General features: G+C 39.6%; 1 protein-coding gene across 3 annotated transcripts in view; it reads left to right on the forward strand.

Annotated features, from left to right (window-relative positions):
- Positions 1-4,828: 4,828 nt before the first annotated feature.
- LOC103723626 (vacuolar protein sorting-associated protein, putative (DUF1162)) overlaps positions 4,829-22,183 on the forward strand; it is a 111,282-nt gene continuing 93,927 nt past the window's right edge. For all 3 annotated transcript variants that reach the window (XM_088705439.2, XM_039117452.3, XM_008814589.6), the window contains exons 1-10: positions 4,829-5,168; positions 5,528-5,605; positions 7,106-7,218; positions 7,351-7,444; positions 10,677-10,720; positions 10,859-10,927; positions 19,840-19,913; positions 21,020-21,227; positions 21,410-21,475; positions 21,598-21,677. In XM_088705439.2, coding sequence (XP_088561565.2) covers positions 5,072-5,168; positions 5,528-5,605; positions 7,106-7,218; positions 7,351-7,444; positions 10,677-10,720; positions 10,859-10,927; positions 19,840-19,913; positions 21,020-21,227; positions 21,410-21,475; positions 21,598-21,677 — 923 coding nt within the window. In that variant the 5' untranslated portion in view covers positions 4,829-5,071. The remainder of the gene's footprint in view (positions 5,169-5,527; positions 5,606-7,105; positions 7,219-7,350; positions 7,445-10,676; positions 10,721-10,858; positions 10,928-19,839; positions 19,914-21,019; positions 21,228-21,409; positions 21,476-21,597; positions 21,678-22,183) is intronic.

A 22,183-nucleotide genomic window follows, 5' to 3' on the forward strand; every position in this document is an offset into this window, starting at 1 on the left:
CATGCTTACCTCATCGGGAACTGTAGCCCGCTCCCCAGGTTTGTCATCAACCAGAAGGCCCTTATCTCGTAGGACCTTCTCTATTGTCGACATCCTCTTATCGAGCTGTTCTATGCGGGTATTCTCGACATCCCCAATAGGATGAGGGTCTGGTAAACTAAAGTCATGTTGTAGCAAACATGTCTCAAGCACTGTGATACATGTGTGAAGGCCCCGCAGTGGATGTCGATTACTTTGGCTGGATGACGGAATCTAAAACCACACAATAATGAATGTGGTGTATGAATTGAACAAACTGTAAGCATACAACCATGTGTGCATACTTGAACTATGTGCCGGCAAGTGAAAAGTGCATGCCAAATCAAAAGTGCTTTTAACTGTGTTCGAAAATGCTATGTCACAGTAAGCTGGTAATACCTGAGTTCCGATATGCACGGATTGTTGCTGTTCTAAGTCCGTACGCCTCTCTCTCAACAGGCCGTAGTAATTATGGCCTTCCTTGCGAGAGAAGGTGCTGTTGGGAATTGTGTCCTAAAACCAATCATTCGATGATTGTAATTGTAAATGAATCAATAAAATTAATAAATGTTATTTGGTATTTATTCATTACCAGTACATCTTCTTGAACTCCTGATGTGATGAAGTTCTTAGGACTGCTTTGTGTAATGAAATATGATTTTGTCACACAAGTCCTTAAATGTTCATGACCGTATGATATACTATTAACAGGACGATAGTATACCAGGCGTAGGTCATTGTGTATCATATTTGTTGGTTGTCTTCCAAACCAAAGAGTATAGAGATACTAGTATGGTATACAGGTGAATGGTAGTGTACGTTCACTGAACATGACCAATTGACGGACTCTCTCTTATCAAGAGTTGTTCCGAGTGGATATGGATATATGTATCCTTTAGACCTGAGATTGCAACTGGTGGTTTGCAAGCAACTCACTGTATTTTGGTGCTGGACTACTTGGATTTCTAATCCAGCGACGGAAGGTTTCTGGGTCCAGTCAAGTACTTGTGGTAGTCAGTTGCATATCAAGATGGGATTGACCTCCCTTAGAAATAAGCATGAATGCCTTGTGTTTTCAAATAAGTAGTACCCTGGTCAGGAAAAGTCAAATCACTATCACTTGACTTATTGAATTGAAACACATTTCTGGATGGATAGTTTTAGAGTTGATAGACTCTTAACCCGTCTTGGGCATTTGTGGTCAAGAGGAGGAATTATACGATAACCATTGTCCAAAAGGTTCTAGAATGTTGCTTTGCATCTATTTGGCTTATCCGGTCATCGGGTCCCATTGCTAGATGGTTACTTCGATTAGCGCAGGAAGTGTTCTTGTACTACCGGCTTAGGTTCGAACCTGTGAGGTCACACGCTTAGAAGTTTCTGAATTGATCAAATGGCTGATTGACGATTGAGAATCGTCTAGAGGTAAAATAGTCAATGTGATTGACTGATTGCCCTAAGCAATTGTTGCTTGGAGAAGTTAATTGGTGATTGGATCACTGATTAGACTCAATTTGATTGAGTAATAGAGATTGGGTTGACCAAATTCAAATATGATTTGAAATAGGTAAAACTGTAATTAACACCAAAATTGGTTTAGTGAAAATGTCTAATATGCCCCAACCAAATCAGATTTGGCTTGAGTCAAATTGGATTGAAATCAATTATGATCCTAGTATGACTAGGACTCCCTTTCCTTTGTGGGACCCACATACTGTATGTGGGACCCACGTCCTGCTTAGGTGGGACCTCATACTGTATGTGGGACCCACGTCCTGCATTTATGGGACCCAATACTGTATGTGGGACCCACATCCCGACCGTGAATATGCTTGCATGTGTGATATGTGGCGGGCCTGGACACCTCACACTCCTCCTGATGTCATCCATGACCTCATCTGCCTCATGAGGTCATCCATGACATCGCCCTCCAGGCCACCTCACCCCCTTTGCATGTAAGCCATTTTTTTCATTGCACGACACCTCGCCCCTTGCATGTGTGACATGTGTCCTGGCAGGACACCTCATGGGACACCTTTTCTCTCTCCTTGGCCTATAAATAGGCCACCCCTCTTGCTTATGAAGGATAATAAATCCAATCTAAATTCTAGAGAGAGAAGCTCTGAAGGTGAAAGCCCAAGAAGGAGTTCTTGAGCTATGAAGGTCCATCTTCTTCCTTCTTCTCCCTTACAGCAATCCTTCTGCTTTCCTGCGAGCTAGCACTCCCCGGGAAGCTGATTATTCCGGAACCTCGCGTGGACGAGTCATCGAGGCCGGATGCTTGTGCGGCTGCGAAGCATCCTTGAAGGAACCCCCTTCTAAAGGTAAGAGATCTGATCTCTTTTACGGTTGAGATATGATCTCAATCTTCAAATCACAAGAAGTTGTGATTTATGCATATTTATTTGAATCACACAATCCTCGGGATCTGAGGGCTTTGTGATATTTGGTGTCAAAGCAAAGGATTAGTGGAGACTATCCGATTTCCGGAAACTCTCACGCGTGATCGTGTGACGAAGCATGGCTCTCCACCCGGGGGCTCATGTGATGAGTGCTTTGATAGGCACACGCGGGTATCACCCTATGTATTGGGACTGAGCCCGCGGCCACATGTGATGTGCAGTTGAAGACTGTTTTCGACTGGTACCAGAGTCAAAATATCTAAAATATCAAGCATGTTTTGGGTTAAAATTTTAACCCGTTTTGTCCGCATAAAATTTTCTGAAATTCATGCTTAGCCCTCTGCACGCACACCATCAGGTGCAACTCCTCCTCTCTTGGTTCTAGCTTCTCAATAACCTAAAGTGAGGGAACAGTTAATTTTACGTAAAAGTTAAAATATTTCCAATGTAAGAATTCAACATTCAAACCTCAAATAGTTTTAAATTTTTCATAACATCCGCAATCACGTCCATCTTGCGGGGGAATGGGGTGTTGTTCCAGCATACGAGACGTGGATACATGAATGGTGGCCGGTGCCTTCCGACAATGCTGTTAGCATGCTCAACAGCACATACCTGCCAAAAATGCATTGTAAACATCAAATTACATCTAAATATATATATCGTAACAATGAAATTTAAAAAAAAAACATCTTCTGATGCTTACCACCAGGGCGACCGTGCAGCCATCCATGTATCTACCATATCCTTGGCCTGTGTTGTTCTAGTCTTCACACTATCGGCTAGACTAGGTATTTGCTGCCGAAGAAAAGAGAAAACGGCAAGACCCCAACTATACGAACCTAAGCGGTCTAAATCATCAACATATGAACATAATGTCTTAGGGACATAGTAGCGTACGGTTGGGAAGAGGATAGTCCCAAAAAGATAAATAACTCATAATTTTGTAAAATCCTTCACATCTTGTCGACTGCTCTTACCGACAAGGATTTGTAATCTATTTTTAATTGTATCTCTACTGGCTTTCTGGTGGTCACCATCAAAAATCGAGTTATGAGGTCAGACGTAACCCCCCCTTCCTATGCAGTTGCACCTCATCACCCGTAGCACTCAAACCAAGGATTAGTGCGAAATCAGTCCCTACAAAAGGCACTATAACCTTACCAAACCAAAAACCCTCCTCAACATTATCCCAAAGGGAGAGCAATGTGTCTAAGACAGGCCTACTCTATTTTATATATGGTAGACCTAGCATGTGCCCAAATGAAGTGCCACGTATTCTATCCTTCTGTTCATCAGACATGCACGGGATTAGGGTGATCATAAAATTTACAAAGTGGGTGAAATAACACCTTCCATTAACCATATTACTCGGGCCAACATAGGATTTTTTGCCGGTACTCTGCTTTGGGGCCATCTTAGATTTCTGCATCACAAATATAGTTACAAATTATATTTTAATAATATCAACGGAAAATAAATCATCCTAAAACTAAAACAAATAACACAATTAGCACGGAATAGAAAAATTTTTCCACAACAAATATCTCAAATGTGCTACCACAACCTCTTTGTTCATTAAATATGTGAAATCCTAACCATTCCAACAACTATCTGGAATGCCGTACAATACTACATATCACGTTCGTGTTCAAATAAATTATTCGAGAAAATATGTGGTGACAAACCTGTTGAAGGAATGCAGAGACGTCTCGGGAAAGGTTGTAGAGACCAATGTCCACCTAAGCTTCTGCTACAAACGAACAGGGCGAAGTCGGTTCGAAGGTCAACTCCGAGGCCGGACAGAAAATAGCTCCTTGCTCCTCAGAATCGGGTCGGAAAGGTTCTACTTTTCCAAAAGGCGAACGGCTTAACAGGGGAAAAGAGGAAGATCGAGTACCGTTGGGAAGTGGTTTGCAGTTCTAGGGTTTGAAACCGGGGTGTAAAATCAAGCGGAATCGGGCGATATTTTTATGGAATTTTTTCCATCCGAAGAGAGGATTAGGATACGAACATTGGGGACGAAACGAGGGCTGGAATCGGTGAAGTTTGAATAGGGTTCGTTCAAATGAACACAGAAGCATAGGAGGAACAACGGAAAAGAAAAAAGGTCAGAAATATTTTGGTCATCTTATGACATTTTAAATATTGATGGATGTTTATTAATAGAATAGTCAATAGCGACTATTCATTATAACGAGTCTAACTTTGGACCGCTAAGCAACTACCAAAAAAAAAATTTAACAGAACGTAGGGGTAACACTTTCGTGAGCGCAAGACCATTTGATCGCACTCCCCGCTTCCCTTTGAGAGGCGTGCGGATGGACTCGGTAGACCGGCGGTTCCCGTCGTTTCGACCCCATCCGGACCTTCAATAAAATTAGAACCGGAGCCCCTCTCTCTCTTCCGCGGTTTCTTGGCCCACTGCCGTCTCTCCTCTCCGCTGTTCCGCCGAAGGGATAAAAATCCTTTTGTGGGGCTCCTCACGGCCCTTCGAGGCGCTTCGTAAATAACCGGAAGCCAAAACCTAACTGGGAACGGCAGAGCACTACCCTCTCTCTCGCTCTCTCAAACTCTGCCATGTTAATCTTGTTCTGAAGACCTCTATAGCGAGAGAGGGGCTAGGGTTATACCCTCTTCTTCAGCCAGCCATGTTCGAAGGAGTTGTCAGCCAGGTGCTCGCCGGCTATCTCGGCCGCTACGTGAAAGGCATCCAAAAAGATCAGCTCAAAATCGGCATCTGGAACGGTGAAATCCTTTCTTCCTAGTCTACTACTCTTTCCGACTTTTACAATCTTCTCCTTTTCCGCTCGCTTTGCATCTCCTCCTTCGTTTTAGACTGAATCGTCCAAGTTCTACCACCGTATTGCTCTCGAATCGTCCTTACTTCCTCTCTTCCTCGATGAACAGTCTTGGTGGGACATTATGTACATTGGATTGGTTGTTGTTCCAATAACGATCTTGACAACTTCACAAGATTATCCATCGTATGATTTAAATTTATCCTCTCACAGAATACGACTTTCGGTGACAGTATCAGGATCAGCTCTGATGATTTTTCTGTTTCTTCCTATTGATAAACTTACATTATTTGGGTCATTTTGCAGAACAAATATTATTGGAGAAAGTAGAGCTAATACTTGAAGCCTTTGACTATCTGCAGCTGCCTTTTGCGCTGAAGAATGGTACTATTATCAAGCTGTTTAACTTTGTTAGCTTCTCATACTTGATGATCAGATTAGATATTTGTTAATCGGCCATATTTCTTTTTCTTGTTCTTGTTCTTGCTCTTGTTACATTTGTGTCACTATCCATATTTGTATATTTAGTACCACTACTCATATACATGCTAATCATAATCCAGTCAATCGTTCATTTGTTAACGTTATACAAATTATTCTTATTTTTACAAATTCTTATTTTATTCTATTATGATATGCTTGCATTTATCTGCAATGTTTGATGTACTTCCAAATCCCTCAATTTGCTACTCTATTAAAATTGCCCCTTGTTATACTTCTTTCAATATTAACATTGTGTGCTAGTTCTTAGAGAACCATTGTCTTATCTCATTCTTTGGAAAAAAGGTTTTTAGTGCCATGCTATATTAGTTCTTCCCAGGCATTGGCACATGTTAACACACCTGAACTATCACATGGCTTTCCTTTGTACTAGTAAGGCATTGGGTTATGTGTGTATTCATGCCATCTTACACTGGCAACACTTCAATCCTTGATTAAAAAAGGGTTTTTTTGAAGCTTAGTCCCTTTGGTCCCTTGAAGCAATGCTTCAAGGAAATGGTTAATGCACTGGAGAATGGTTAATGCACTGGAGAGGTTGTTTCTACTTTCTAGTGGGAGGCACATATCTTACACTGAAGTTGCTCATGCAGAAATAACCAATGCCATGCCATTTGAAACATATATTTAGATCTTGCCTACAAGATTACATCATCTAATCATAGGAATGAACAGATAAGCTCAACATGGTATGAGTTTTTTTTTTTTAAATTTTAGAAAAATAAATATGAGCAGACAAAAGAATGGTCAGTGAGTACTTTTCTAATAATTCATGCATGACAAATGTAAGAGCAATTCATGTTTCTGACTTTATCTAAGCCTTGTAGCTTGTGGACCCCTGTATGGTTTGAACAAAAAGTGATCCACCTAGCTAGTCCAACACCATCAGGTACTTTGACTCTGTGTTTCCAGCAGCATTTTCATGTGGCATACTGGAATTCACGGTTTATACATCAATGGAATAAGGGCTCGAATATTAATCCTTTTTCTAGAGATGGCTCGTGTTTATCTTTCTTCCCTTTCTGTCATTCTCTCTATGTACTTTGGAGGGAGTAAGAGTGGTGGCATTCTCTCTTTCTTCCCTTTTTGCCTCCATCTTCGGAACCATGCTAAGTCCCTATTATTGTTTTCGTTTCTGGCATAATTCACTTGCTCATGAAGTATGGAATTACCTTGCTTTGAAAGTCTTATTATTTTTTCTTTAAAACATGAACTAGTGCACCGATCTAGTTCAGATATTGAATACTATTTATTTTTTGGACTTTCAAGATTCCAAAAGTATGGATAAGCTCTTTCATGTACTTTATTTTTTATTTTTTCTCCTAGTTCTTGATAAACTGATACCTATTTTTAAAAGTAGCTAAGTTTCTTTTCCAATTATGACAGGACAAATCGGGAAGTTGAGCATCAAAATTCCTTGGAAAAAGCTGGGATGGGACCCTATTATAGTTGTGTTGGAAGATGTCTACATATGTGCCTGCCAGCGAGATGATAATGAGGTATATTTATGGCATGTACATTATCTATATAATGATCAGATTTTTGTTTATGTGATCTGAAATATTTAAACTGATAACCAAATGATGATTTTGCTTGATTATGATAAGGATTTTTATTACTTTCCCATATAGTGGACTTCAGATTCAGTGGGAAAAAGGGAGTTAGCTGGCAAAATGGCAAAACTTAATGCAGTAGAATTGGGAAAATTTTCAAAGCGAGTATGCGGTGAGTTTATCCAGTCATTTGATTTGTGATTTCTGCTGGTAGTAGAAATGGTGTTATCAAGTTGCAGTATTTGGAAAATGAAATTTTATACTTATTGGATGATACTATTCCATCTTATTTCCCTCCTTGTTTCAATGATTATTATGCAGGTTTGTATTTTAGCACCATTGATTGTTTATCGGTTAAACTTCTTGATTTCTTTGAATAAGTTAAGCAGAGCTATTCTGCAGCCTCAAAATTTCAATTCCAAGTGAAATTTTATACTTATTGGATGATACTATTCCATCTTATTTCCCTCCTTGTTTCAATGATTAGTGTGTAGGTTTTGTATTTTAGCACCATTGATTGTTTATCGGTTAAACTTCTTGATTTCTTTGAATAAGTTAAGCAGAACTATTCTGCAGCCTCAAAATTTCAATTCCAAGCGAGATAAACCCATTAGTAATGGTAAAGAAATATCTGATAATTAGGTGGAAAAAGTGATCTATATGTATGGTTATCACATCATCAAATATTTTTTCTGATGTCTTTCTAAAGTAGACCTCTTATAGTTTGTTTAAGCTTTTAGTTTTTTACCTCTACATATCTATTCTTATGATGTTAGGAGCAACTCTTTTCAGGCATATTGGGTAAAGTAGTTTAGGTCCTAGATGCAAGGGTTGCCGAACCGAGCTGTATCAGCCGGTTCAGCCCGAACCGAGCCGACCCGCTCTTTGACCGGGTCAGTTCTCCAATGGAAAATGGCTCTGGCCTAGGGCCGGAACCTGATTGGATGTGGCCGGAGCTGGCTGGAATCGGTTAGAACCGAACGGTTATGTCCGTTTTGACTCGGATTCGGTGCGAAACGACCGGTTCACATTGGATCTGGGGCCCCACTATGGGGCTGTGGCAGTCATTGCCATAGCGGGTGCTATGGCGTGGCGTTGGCTTTAAAAGCCAAACGCCCTTGAAGGGGAAGGCCCGAGAAGGCCTTCCCAACGACCAGGAGTAGATTCAGGACCTTCTTTTTTTCTTTCCAAAAAATCTACAACACTGATTTAGGCTATCGGAAGGAAGATTCAAGGATAAATAAGGTGTGCTTCTTTTTCGCTATCTTCTTCCTTCCTTTTTTTTGTAGGATCTTGAAAATATAGCTCAAAAATTGCAAAAATAAGAGGAGATCATGCCAAATTTTTCAATTTGGGCTAGAGTTTTTTATATATTGTAGATCTATGGACTATGTATATGTTGACATAAAAAGTTTTAATTTTTGGATTATAGATATTTTTTAGAAACTATAAATATGTTTTCTGTTAAAAAAGATAATTTTTTGAAAAATAAAAACATCTTAAATTAGAAATGTATTTAGGGCTATGCAAGCTACTTTATATAAAAATTTGGTGTCCATTCATTCAAGTTTTGATGCGATTATGCACATAGTAGCATAGGCCTAAATTTGAAAAAAATAAAAAATAAAAACTTTTTATGCATGTTCGAGAGCCTAGAAAAATATATATAGCATTCATTATTGTGTTCTACTTGGGTTTGAGTTGAAATTAATTTTTTAAATTATTAATATTTAGAAATTAGTTTTAAATATAAAAAATAATTTAAAATATATAATTATTATCAAGAAGTATGAAAAATAGTAGTATGTATTACATAATTCAGAAGTAATTTCTGAGGTAGAAATCTTTTTTTTTTCGAATTTATCATATATAAACATTTTTTTAAAATAGAAAATATTAAAAATATAAAAATAAATAAAAGATAAAAAATATAATTATGTATTAGATAAATCAGATGTATTTTTTTGAGGTAATAAAAAATTATCGTCCTCGTATTAATATTTTGTTAATTTTAAATAATTAATAAACTGGTGTACTTGATCGATCCGGAGCCATTAAGAAAAAAGGATCTAGAGTGTGATATTGGCTGGGAGCATGCTACACAGCTCGAGGGCCGGTACCAGTGGTAGTGCACTGGTGCAAAACAGAGTTAAGAGGAGGAGGGATAATCAGGTTGAAGCAACATTTAGCTGGTGGTTACCGCGATGTATCTATATGCCGCCAATGCCGATTGGAGGTTTGGCTGTTGATGGAGAAGCACCTCGCTGATTTCAAAGTAGCGAAGGAGAGAGCTGTCAAGAAGAAAGCGGAGGTGGAACACCTCTAGGGAGTCAGAGGAGGTGTATGCTCCAGATGACGAGGGGGCACAGCATAGGGCTCGATTTGGGCCTTCGTTCTACGAGTCGGGCTCTGATTTTGCGAGCAATAGGGCAGATCTAGAGTTCACGAGGACCTCCTTAGTCAGGAAGGGCGTCAGCAGAGGTGGTGGCCGGATTGCATCTATGCTAGGTGCATTAGGTAGCAAAAATAAGTCATCCAGAGAGATTCTACCAGGAGCAGCAATCCATGATTTAGATTTGCATGCCATTTTCGGCAGAGATTAAAAGCAGCAGAGGGTTGACTCAATGCTGAAGAAGGATATGTGGCGAGCTATTGGATGCTGGTTTCATTTCAGCAACATCCCAGCGAATGTGGCAGACAATACGTACTACAAGTCTGCTATTTCCTCCATACAGGCTGTTGGTTCCGATGTAGACTCTCCAGGCCCAAAAGACATCTACGGTGAGCTTCTTGACAGCAAGGGACCGAAACTGAGTTTTAAAACCCTGCTGCTAGTCCTTTCATATATATATATATATTGCTTATATTTTGTAACAAAAGAAAGTTTTATTGCAGTAGAAGCTTGTACTCATCATAGAAGCTTCATTGTTGTTAGTGGCATGTAATTTGCAGTGAGGGACAAAAGGACCCAAAATCTCAACTTAGATGAATTAGTAAGTAGCACAATCAAAATAGCTGGACATGTCCTTCCTGATGTCTTGTACTTTTCATCTCTGGTATGTATATCCATGAGCATGGCTGCATGTGCATACTTACCATCTTGTACAGAACCTTAACAGAACCTTACGCTTACTTGCTGTATTTGTGTTTTATTCCCATTATTAATCATTGTAATCATGTGTTGATGTCTACTCTTTCTATGTTATTTCGTGGTATACTTCTGTGCCTTTAATAAATTTTGCATTTTTAGATGTTATAGTAGGATGAATGGTTTGTGTAATCTAATGTGGTTGCAGGTGCATCCTTAAATATATTTAAAGTTCTTTATCGAAATAGTGTTCTCTATGTTTTGTGAGTTTTTATTATTTTCTGGCAAACTGTTGACTTGTCATTTTTCTTTCCAGACAATCAGGCTGGCCAGTCATTTATTTCGTATATTTCTGCAAAGGTGCATAAGTTTGACTAGCTAAGTCTCTAAGATTAGCAAATTCTGAATTATGATAAATTAAGTACTTGGTGAAACAAGTTCTGGATTATGATCAAGTAGTTGTAGAAATGCTGCTCTGATTGACATATTTGCATACAGATTCTTGACAGCATCCAAGTTTCAATACAGAATGTTCATATTGTATACATTGATTCTCATAATAATCAGGTACTGATTCTACACTTTCTTATGCAGCTCTTGCATTTGTAATATGTATCTTTTCTCTCCAGGGAATTTTTTCATTGATTCCTTTCTTTTATTCCTATAGTTATTTTTTTGTAACTATGCTCATATATATCTCCTAGAACTTCCAATTGTCAACCTAAGTCTTCTTGTGTGATCGGCAGTATTTCATTCCTTTCAAAAGCTTGGAAATAGAATATGTTATTGATTTCTTAAATCTGCAATATGTATGCTTTTCAGAATACATCCTTTCATAATTCATTGTCAGCTACGATTTAACCCAAGGACATGTCTGCCTTTCTTCCGTTCCCTGTTCTGTGGCCAAGCTGTGAAACAAGTATCTGACATCCTGAGAATTGTGACAACCATAAGCTGAAATTTGCTAAAATTATGTGGAATAGAGTTAAGAAAATCAAAAGGATTCAGATCAAATGTTTACTTTCACATTGGATTAAATGAGATAAATCAGTAGGTGTTAGATAATTCCATTGCCCATTAGCTTGTAATGATGCTGGTCACATCTTCTCAATTATATCTGTTCTCCTTGCTGAAAATTTTGCATTCTTTTATTTGACTGCTATTTATACTAATCTATATGTTAGAAATTCATCCACCATATATTTGCATTTATGAGTTTTATCGTATTTTAGTATTTCTTGGATATATTTCATGGTTTTGTAAGTAGAAAAATATGATTGCAAATAGTGGTTTGGGTCTTTGTGAAACTGAAATTGTAGTCTCAGATGTTCTCAAGTTCTAATTTTAGAAAATTATACTTTGAGTAAATTTCAAATTTACAAAATTAAGAATCTTGTTCTAATCTGGGGGATATGCGAAGGAGACCCAGTTGGCAGGCTAGTTAAACAGGCAGGTCAAATGGAAGAGCTATGCCTATTTCATCACCAATTAAAGACCTTGTTGCCCAGAGGTGCAGCCCAAGAGGGGGGGTGAATTGGGTCTTTTAAAAAATAATGAACTAAATGACTTATGAAACCACTAAAATACTTTGGCAAACTCAGAGATCTAGCAGCGGAATTAAAACAGCACAAATAATGCAGTATGTAAGGTGAGGAAAATAGTTAGAAGAATGCGGTAGAGAGAGAGACAAGCCACACACAAACACAGAGATTTATATTGGTTCGGTGCACTCCAAGCACATACATCCACTCTCCAAGCCAAGCTTGAGACTTCACTATAATCTAGCAGATTACAACCTGAATGTTTTTCGGGCTCACAATCAGAACCCAGTTGGTTTTCCCAGGCAACCAATCGATAATCTATCACCGTTTGTTTTTCGGGCTCACAAACAATTCAGTTGGTTTTTCCAGGCAACCAACCAAGAATCTTTACGCTGTTTTTCGGGCTCACAAACAACCTAGTTGATTTTCAGATAAACCAACCAAAAATTTTTTCTTTGCTGAATTCTCCTGATTCAGCAACTTCCAATTAAGGCTTGGAAGTGCTTTTACAAGTTTTAGATGATGAAACTGTTACAGCAACAAGTAATCCAAATAAATGATTGCTGTAACCAGAAAACTAAAGCTTCAGAAAATATAGAATGAATCAATAGAAGCAATGCTGAAGCCGATGAAGAGGTTGGCTGTTGATGAGAATCCCAATGCTGAGCACTAACTCTTCTTGACGCAATAGATGAGAAGCTTTGACTGATTTTCTCACAGAAGCAAGTTTTTGAAGAATGCCGGTGAGGATGATGAACTTTTTGCTTTTTCCTTCTCTTTTTGATTCTTCTTCTTGTGGAATCTTCTTTGCTTAATTGAATGTATCTCTCCCTTATTCTCTTTCCTTTCTGAGGTTCCCTTGAATTTATAGACAAGTTCTTCAGAGGGATTCAAATTCCTTTCTTGCCGTTCTGATAGGAATCTTTTCTGTTACAGAAAAGGACAAAATTTGTTACAAGGTTTCCACTGTGGTGCCAGCTGTACAGGGGTCGACTCATGTTTATCTTGGGTCGGCACTTCAATATATTGAGACGGCTCTTGCTGCTGTAACTTCAAAGGGTCGACTCTTTAAACTTAAGGGTCGACTCATCTTCTTCATGGGTCGCCTCTTCAAATACAAGGGTCGACTCATCAAATAATCTTTCTGACCAACGTTGGGGTCGACTCTTCAAACATAAGGGTTGACTCATCAACGTTGGGGTCGACTCTTCAAACATAAGGGTTGACTCATCAACGTTGGGGGTCGACTCATTAGAAGCAAGGGAAAGAGTCGACTCATCAATGTCGGGGGTCGACTCATTAGAAGCAAGGATCGACTCATTTAAACAATCATTCTGACCAACGCTGGGACTGAGCTGGGGTCGACTCTTCAAACATAAGAGTCGACTCTTCAATGTTTGGAGTCGACTCATTAGAGGCAAGGGTCAACTCATTAAATCTTGTCTCAGGCGGTAAAAGTTCTCTGTTTAATTTGAACCATGCAAGAGTCAACTCACGTCTTGCGGGGGTCGACTCATTGACTGTGCCACTTGAAGAAAACGTGCCAGAGTTGACTCAAACTTGTCCTTTTTGCTTAGGGGTCGACTCAAGTGTCCCATATAGAGTTCTTTAGACTTTTTCTTTGATCTTCATGGATTAGATTAAGGTCATTTTCCTTTTAGAATATATCCAATAAAGTGTTTTTGAAGGGTTAAGGATAAAAATTTTGTAGTGCTTCATTTCTTCTGATTTTTCTTGACTTATAGATCTTCACAATCAAGCCAACATCATTAGTACGCAACATTAACTCAAGTATGGTCTGCCATACCGGGCCGGTACGTACCGGTCCGGTCTGGGACCGGTACTGGATCAGCGTGGAATCCGGTACCGGTTATTGTTGGAGAACCGGTACGGGACCGGTTCGGGCCGCCACCGGTACGCCGATCGGTACCGGTACGGCGGACCTTGAACTCAAGTGTTTTATAATCATCAAAATTCATCCTTTAGGGTTGACAAACCTTTAAATTCCCTCTTTTGAGTCTAAAAAATTTGATATTATGTTAGAACCAAGACCTAGAAGCAAGCCCACTGACCTTTAAATCAGCTCACTTTCGAAGTTTGTTGGAAAACTCTTACAATTTGCCCAATGCTGTTAGTTGGAAACCTTTATTGGATGTGATGAATATACTTAAGATGATCTAATCAAACAACTGCATCTTTAATTGATTTTTGAGTGGCACACAATTGGAGAAGGTACCAACGTTGCTGATGTTTTCGCTTTCCCCTTAGTTTTTAATGACAAACTAATTACGTATCCCCATGTTGAACTTCAAGGTCAGAGCTACAAATTTATCCTTAGCAGGCCAAAGGAACTGATTTATGAAATAATAATGAATAGGTCATTACCTAGTTATGGTCCTGACAGTCCGAGGTCTTGGGAGAGGTCAACTGGGGAGAGACCATTTTTTTTTACAAAGTGGCTGCCCGAGGACTCGATCTCGTGCCATCGCCCTTGTCAGCCCAAGCCTTTTATTGTTGCACCAAACAATGGCCTCTATTAAAAAAATCTCTGTAGCATTTTATTTTGAAGAAAAAAATGACAATATTTGATAAAAAATATATTTGTTGTACCAGACCGAACTGGTAAATTTTATTCGATTGATTTATTATCATAAAATAATATGCAACAATAGTTTTTCTTTATTATTAAGTCTAAAAGAAATGCACAATTAGGAGCTGCATAAACCAAGGAAAAAAGTATTAATTTTGTAAAGTTAAAACACCTATTTTGAAAAAAGAATGCTAATATTAGTCTATATTTTTCTTATTTCTCACAACATGAACTACTGGTATGGAAACCATATGTCAATGAGCAAAAGTGCATGCTAGCGAGAGGGAGTTGGTGTAAGAAAGACAGAAAAGTATTGATGGAGGCACAATAATACGAAGGAGATGATTTTGGTATGCCATATGTATTTAGATTTTCTTTAGTCATCCGTAATCATATTTCTTTTTTATGTTAATGATTTCCATTTAAAGATATGAAGAAGCGCTTTACTAAACATCCATAATGAATTGTTTCCTTATGGGAATTACAATTAAAAAAGCTTGTAAATGGGAATGGTGTGGGGAAAATGATTAGCAATAGTTTAAAAGAGTGCGGACTTTATTGTTTACATTCACATAGATATCAAAATGGAAGAGAAGGGTTTGGGTTGGGGGGGGGGGTGGAGTTCTTGACAGAGTGACAGATCTTTTGTGCCTCATATTTGCATTTAAGGGTAGATTTAGAATGTTGGGAGGTGAGAGGGGGTTAATGGCTGCTTAGCACCCTATATAGATTTCAAACCTTGGTTTGCCCTAGAGTTTAGAGGATAGGTTTGGTTCTTGAGAAATTGTTCATAAGGTTCATGAGAATGTTTTCATAGAGTTTTGCTGATTAAAGAGAAGATTTGTTGAGGAGAAAAGGGCAAAAGCAAAGGAAATAGAGAGAAGAAGAGAGCAAAAGCAAAGGAAATAGACAGAAGAAGAAAGCAATATTAAGGGGGATGTAGAGAGAGAGAGAGGAGACAAGGCAATGTATATGAAGCCAGCTCCGGCCAAAGAAAACACTTTCTCAGTTAAATGTCATAGAGCTTACTACTTAAGACTATTATGTTGTCTCATATTCAATATATAGTCTACCCCAAGTTACGCTGAATCGGTACCGATAGGCCTACCGGTCCGGTACGAACTGGTCTCCTGCCCCCCCTTTTTTCGGTTCACATCCGCGCGCGGACGCGGTTAGATAAAAGGCCACAAAATGGCATGTCCACGCGCGGACGCGGTTAGATAAAAGGCCAGAGAATGGCATTAAATGCCACTCTATGACATTTATGACCCGCGTGGGGTAGCGTGCGGGCGCGCTGCCCTGCGCGGATGAACTGGCCTGCCCCCCGCGCGGATGAACTGGCCCGCGCCCGCGTGGGGCGGTTCCCAGCATGGGGAATCGCGCTTGCGCGTGGTGGAATCGCGCGCGCCCGTGCGGGGCGCTCTGCCCCGAGGGCGGGCCACGCGCTTTGACACCACAGCGCGCATGCTGTGGTTTAAAATCCACAGCACACGCGCTATGATTAAAAAAAAATTGGTACTGGTACAAACCGGCCGGTTCGCATCGGTACGGGCTAGAACGAGATCGGTATGCAGCCGGTATGCATGCGTACCAATCGGTACTAGCTCGAAAACAGCTAAAACCAGTTTTCACGTTGTCCGGGTATCGGTTCTAGGCCGGATCGGTCCGTCCCGGGCCGAATCGGTTGGTACGGTCCGGATTGGCAGATCATGGTCTACCCTAATTAAAATGATGGGTAGCCAAATAATTTGGTGACCAAGTAATTTATGGATCGAGAAACTTGACGTTTAAGCAACTTAAGACTAACTTAGTGGCCAATTAGCTTATAGCCCATGTTATGTGAGGATCGGGTAAGCTAGTGAAGCTCCAACAAAATTACTAGAGAAATATAACTTAATGCTTAATTCAATATAGATTGTCAAATAGATTTGAAGCCTTTGATGCTCCAAGAGCTCCATTGGCGCTCCTAGTAGGTGGTGGAAGGCTTGAATCATTATGATATAAATTGAGGTCCGCCAAACTGGTACCAGGACACATGGTATGAAATGGCATGCCGGTTCCGAACTAGCATGCCAATTTTTTTTCCAATATTTTTAAAGTTTGAATTATTAGTAATCATTTTTTTTTAATTTTTCAATGGTTGTAAGTACAATTTGATGTTTTTTGATGTTTTTTGATGTTTCTATGATTTTGATACATCCTAAATGATGCCTCTTGATGTTTTAGAGTGATGCAAAACATAAAATGATTAGTGAGATGTTGCATGCTAGAAGAAGTAATATAAAATATCTAAAATCAATTAGTAAAATATAAAATATAAAATGCTATAATCAATTACATATATTTAAAGTACAACATACATACTAATATTTAAAATCTCGTTGAGTGGCGATGTCTCTCATAGATATTAGGTGGTATATCAGCCCATCCCTTTAACCAAGCGGCGGCGTAGTCTTGTATGCTCATCCTATAAGGAGTGTTCTCTGGGTTATAACGAGTTTTGGATCTCTCACTAAAGTTCTGGCTCTAGCTACTTGTTTTAGTGGTTATTGGATCAGAGTTGTCATGTCAATTGTTCAACTTTGTAACTCAACAATAGAATGAAAAACTCATTCATGTTTTAACACTTTCATATTCATTAAATGTGTAATTATTATTGAATATTTTTGAATTGGATGACATGCTTTACGTAAATCATTGGTGAAAACTCTGGAATTCGAAAATCAATGTTAGGGCATCAAAATCGAATATCCACACACTGATCATAATTTTCACTTGGAAAAGCACATATAATTAGAAGAATATATGTTTTGGAGGTATCTGACATACGCATTATATGGATGCAAAAATGGTTGTTTGTCCCTTTACTGGTGTGCTATAATACCTGATAGAGTATTTAAATTGAAAATCCACTTTGTAAGGACTGAATATCAATTGATTTTGGTGCTTAGATCCTAGCAAAACATGGTCTCATACAAGGTCCGCCGTACCGGATCCAGTAGGCGTATCGGTTGCCTACCGGACCGGTACGGTTTTGGTTCATACCGAAATTGGGCGGTACGAACCGGAAAGCTCTTCTCCGTCGGAACCGGGGAAGAAGAGAACGAGGAAGAGCGCGGGGAAGAGAAGGAGGGAGACCACCTATAGCCGCCATCGGAGAGCCGTGGAGAGGCGGCGGAGGCCGGTGGGGGGCGGCGGAGCGTGGCGGAGGCCGGTAGGGGGCGGCGGAGTGCGGCGGAGGACGGGGGAACCTGCGGGGACACGGCGGAGGCCAAGGCCGCGGCCGCGTCCCCTGTTTCTTTCGAAATAGGGGACGCGGTTGCGGCTTTTTAATTTGGGGATTTTAAGTGAAGTCGGTAACCGACATGCTGACTTCACTTAAAACCCCCAAATTAAAAAGCCTCGGCCTCCGCCGCGCCCCCGTGGGTTCCCCCGCCCCCCGCCGGGCTCCGCCCCCCCACCAGCTGCCACCGCTCCTCCGTGGCTCTTCGATGGCGGCCACAGGTGGTCTCCCTCTCTCTCTTCCCTGCGCTCTCTCTTTTTCTCTTCATCTTCTTCGTCTCCGGCACGGAACCGGCCTGTACCGGTTTCCACGGCTCCGGCGTACCGGTAGCTGGCCGGACCGGTTCGGCATACCATGGTCTCATATCAGCAAAACCATTCACTTTGCACCCAAATTATGCATAGGTTAGAGATCAAGAAAACATGGTGGTTTCTAGGGCTTTTCATTGGTGTAGGTCATGATAAACAGTATGGATCTCCAATTTGGATGGTCTATCATTGACATTGAATCATTAACATAAAGTATGTATTTCCTCTCATTTTTTAAATTTTATTTGGTTTAGTTTTATGCTTCGCAATATGATGTTTTGACTTTGTACTTTTTGTATTTATGTTATATAATCACCCACTTTGAGATGACTCAACGAAGCCATGGATCTGCTTGAACTATTAGAAATCTAGGGTGGTAGAATTTTTGACATTTTCAAAATTGACATGAAATAATTACTTTTCCCTTCAAAATATGCCACTCTAGTCATTATTAAAGTCTCTTGCATTTTTAGGTGACAATCAGCTCATCATTCGTCACTTTCAGTTTTTTTCTTCTAGTTTTCTTGTTCCAGTGTCCTGAGAATTACTAAATATATCTTGGCTATGTCCTTGGGTCCTACCACTGTCAGCTTTCTTCTGGCCATGCTACCACAAGATCTCCCAAATGACTTGATGGCCTGCCCTAGCAGCCCCACCACATGCTGGTCTCCCTCCAATGCTCTAACTGCTTTCCTATCCACCAAATTTTCTAGTGCTTATTAGCGGACATTTTTTCCCCCAACACTATGCCCTTACTAAGGAAGCCCCATCAAGTCATTGTCCTCCATTGTTGCCATCACCAGATGTGAGGGGAAAGTGGGAGTAGTTCTCTTCACCCTCACTCCTTGGACCTTGCACCTCTGCGCCATCCCCTATCAACCTCAACTTTGCTATCAGTGTCTCCCATCACACCCTGCCTGATGGCAACTTCAGATGGTCATATTGAAGATCACGAGTATATGCATATGTATATAAGTTTGTGTGCAAGGTATGTTCCGGTCGGTTCAGCTTCAACTTGTACCGAACCGGTGCCGACGTGCACCGGTACGGTACAACGTATAAAAGCGAGTCGAAATCGGTTGGTTCCGTACTTGTACCGGTGCAAACTGGGTCAGATGCGAACCGGCCCGGTTTGCACCGGTACAAGTCGGTTCGCACCGGTGGGAACCAGGCCGGTTCGCACTGGCCCAATTACTTTTTCCTCGCGCGCTCAAGTGCGGGGAAGCGCGCCCCGCGCGCGGGGAGGAGCGCCTATGCGGGCTGGAGCCGGCGTGGGCCACTTAACGCGCGGATGCGGACACGTAGATTTTTTTTTTTGGGAATAGCGCGTGGACGCGCTAGCGGTGTGATTCCCCACGTCGGAACCGCACCCGCGGCCGATTCCCTAGCAGGGAATCGGCCGATGCCACTCTGTGGCACTTAATGCGTTCGCGATGTGTTGTTTTTTTTGTTTTTTACGTCCGCGCGCGCGCGGCTGTGGACGAGCACATCTCCGGTTCGGTACCGGTTCCGAACCGGTGCCGAACCGGTACCATACCGGTACCGGTGTTTACTGGTACGTCGGTACGGTTGGTCTGGCGAACCTTGTTTGTGTGTTTTGATGATGGCCTTGTTTGGGAATAAATAAAGATAACTCCAGCTTCTTCATTACTGTTTTCTTTTCCTTTCATTTAGTTTATTTTTTTTTTTGGCAGCTGAACATGTTACCTATTTTTTTTATCTCTATCAAGTTACTAATTTTGGTGATTCCATTCCAGGAAAATTTTATATTTGGCTTAAGATTTTCGAGTCTTACAGTAATGACAGATACATGGAAGCAGAGTTTTACTGGGTGAGTTTATAACCTTATATGGAAGAAGGATAAGACCTCCTACTTCATTTTACCATCTCCAATGTCTTTACTTGGATGTGACAGAAGTTCTATTGGTTGTCAAATTTGGCTTGACTTCCATGTATTTAGTGCTTCTTATTTTTAGTGGAAGTTTAGCGTGCAGGCGGTTTATTTACCTGTCCTATCACAATACTTAGAAACATTGGCCGTCAGGATTCATCAATTTTCCTTGAGTTAAAGGAAGGCCAACTAAAGAGTGATTGCTTCTGATGGCTGGAGGCTTTTGACTTCTACCTTTAGCTTCTAATCAGTCCGGCAGTTTATTGGTCAAGATACATATGCATCAATTTCACTTCATCATTTTCTTATGCAGCTACTCTTTTATGAACTGTACATATGTTTCTACACATCTGTTTTGATTCAGATCTTGTCTATAAAATGCTAAATCCTATCCTTTTAACTTTTCAAAATTTGAGATCTTAGCCTGATGTAACTGAATTTACTTTGTTTTACATATGGTTGGAGAAACCTATATTTTTTTTATCATGGAAATGTGGGTAGAAAGAGTTGGTAGGACTCCCATTTCTCTTGTTATTAAATGAACTTCAACTTTAAGTCAAGGATACCACTTTAATTGCTAATTTAATAATTTAGAATTTGATAGAATTGTATGGGCGTTTAGAACTAAATTTTATGACTTAATTGCTATATATGTATGTGTGTATGTATGTATTTACATGCGTTGGTATGTATATATGCATGTATGTACGTACATATGTGCATACATACCTAGAAAAGATTTAAGTCCTTTCATTCTTCATTTACTGGAAGTCTAAGAACTTATAGTTGATTGTTTAGTTCATATATAAAGCCTTAAAAGAAGTAGCACACATGCATCTAAGTTCTTGTTTGTATGTATCAATTATCAATTAATGGTTACTCTCTTATTTGTGTTATCAGATTTATGAGTTCCTCTGTAATTGCAGAAAGGATATTTTGCTTTTTCTTTGTTGGAATGCTTTGTAGACGACATGCTTAACTTTCTCCGCATACAGTTAGCTTTGGTCCTCTCTAATTTAGTTATTTATTTACTTTTTTGTTTTCAGGTCCTCAATGGGGAAATCAAGAGGCGGCCAAGTTGACAAGACTGTTGAAATATCAAATGTCATACTTTACTGTAACTTGTTAGAGGAAACCCAAAACTTGCCTGGTATTAATGATCCTACTGACCCGCAGCTATGCGGTATTTTGAAGTTTGAGTCCGAGAGATGTGATTATATAATACATCCATTTGAGGTTAAAGTTTTTCTGCAGGTATGCTAAATTATTAACATTTTGATGTTTCCTTTTTTGCCCTATTACTGTAATATTTGCTTTATCATTTGGTTAGATCTACTTTTCTTCCTTTAATTACAAATTTATAATTTCTTCTTGCATTTTTGAACTTGTCCATACAAGAAATGCTTATATTCAGTATAATGTGCTTGCCTGTATAGGCAAACAAATCTGGAAAGCTTGATGGTGTGCCTCAATATGATGTTACTGCAGAGCTATCTACCTTGGTTTGTTCCTTTTCACATTGCAATAGCCATCTGAAGATTCATCGTTGAATATGCATTTCTTTTTTATTTTTTTTAAAGATAAGTTATATTGGCTCTTCTTGTTATTCTTTTTGTTTTTTTAGGCTGTCTTGTTGAATGAGGTTCAGTTGCAACAGATTTTAAATCTCTGGGATTACTTCTCCATCTGTGCTCTCAGAAAAATGTAGGTCTATTCTATACACTGTTAGCTATTAGATTTGTTTGGTTGTTTGTTGATATGCTTGTCATTTATGAGTATGAACTTTTGCGTAGTTGTGCAAACTCATTGTACTAATTGAATATTTTCCACTGCTTACTTTGTTTGATAACATATGAATTAATAGAAAATTTTGGTGGTTATGTTGTTATCATCATTTTATTTCTGCAACAAACAGTTATCATGCTTATACTACAGTTTTTTCAAGATATATAGTCTTGTTTACTTTTGCTGCCTTCATAGATCCAAACAAAGTTATGTTTGTTTGTTTTTCTGCTATAATTTGTGGAGACATAGGCTTGGTACAGTACTCACCTGAACTATACCTTCTTTGTTAATAACCAACCATTTATGAATATGATGTTTCTGCAAGTCTTTTCTAAGAACTATATATATATATATATATTTGTGATAATTTGACCATACAAGGCTATTTATCATTTTTTTAGGGACTTAGATCTAGGCACCTGCTT

This window comes from Phoenix dactylifera, chromosome 10, assembly GCF_051530095.1.
Source record: "Phoenix dactylifera cultivar Ajwa chromosome 10, Ajwa_hap1_PhDact_Kaust_v1.1, whole genome shotgun sequence".
Classification (NCBI taxonomy): Eukaryota; Viridiplantae; Streptophyta; class Magnoliopsida; order Arecales; family Arecaceae; genus Phoenix; species Phoenix dactylifera.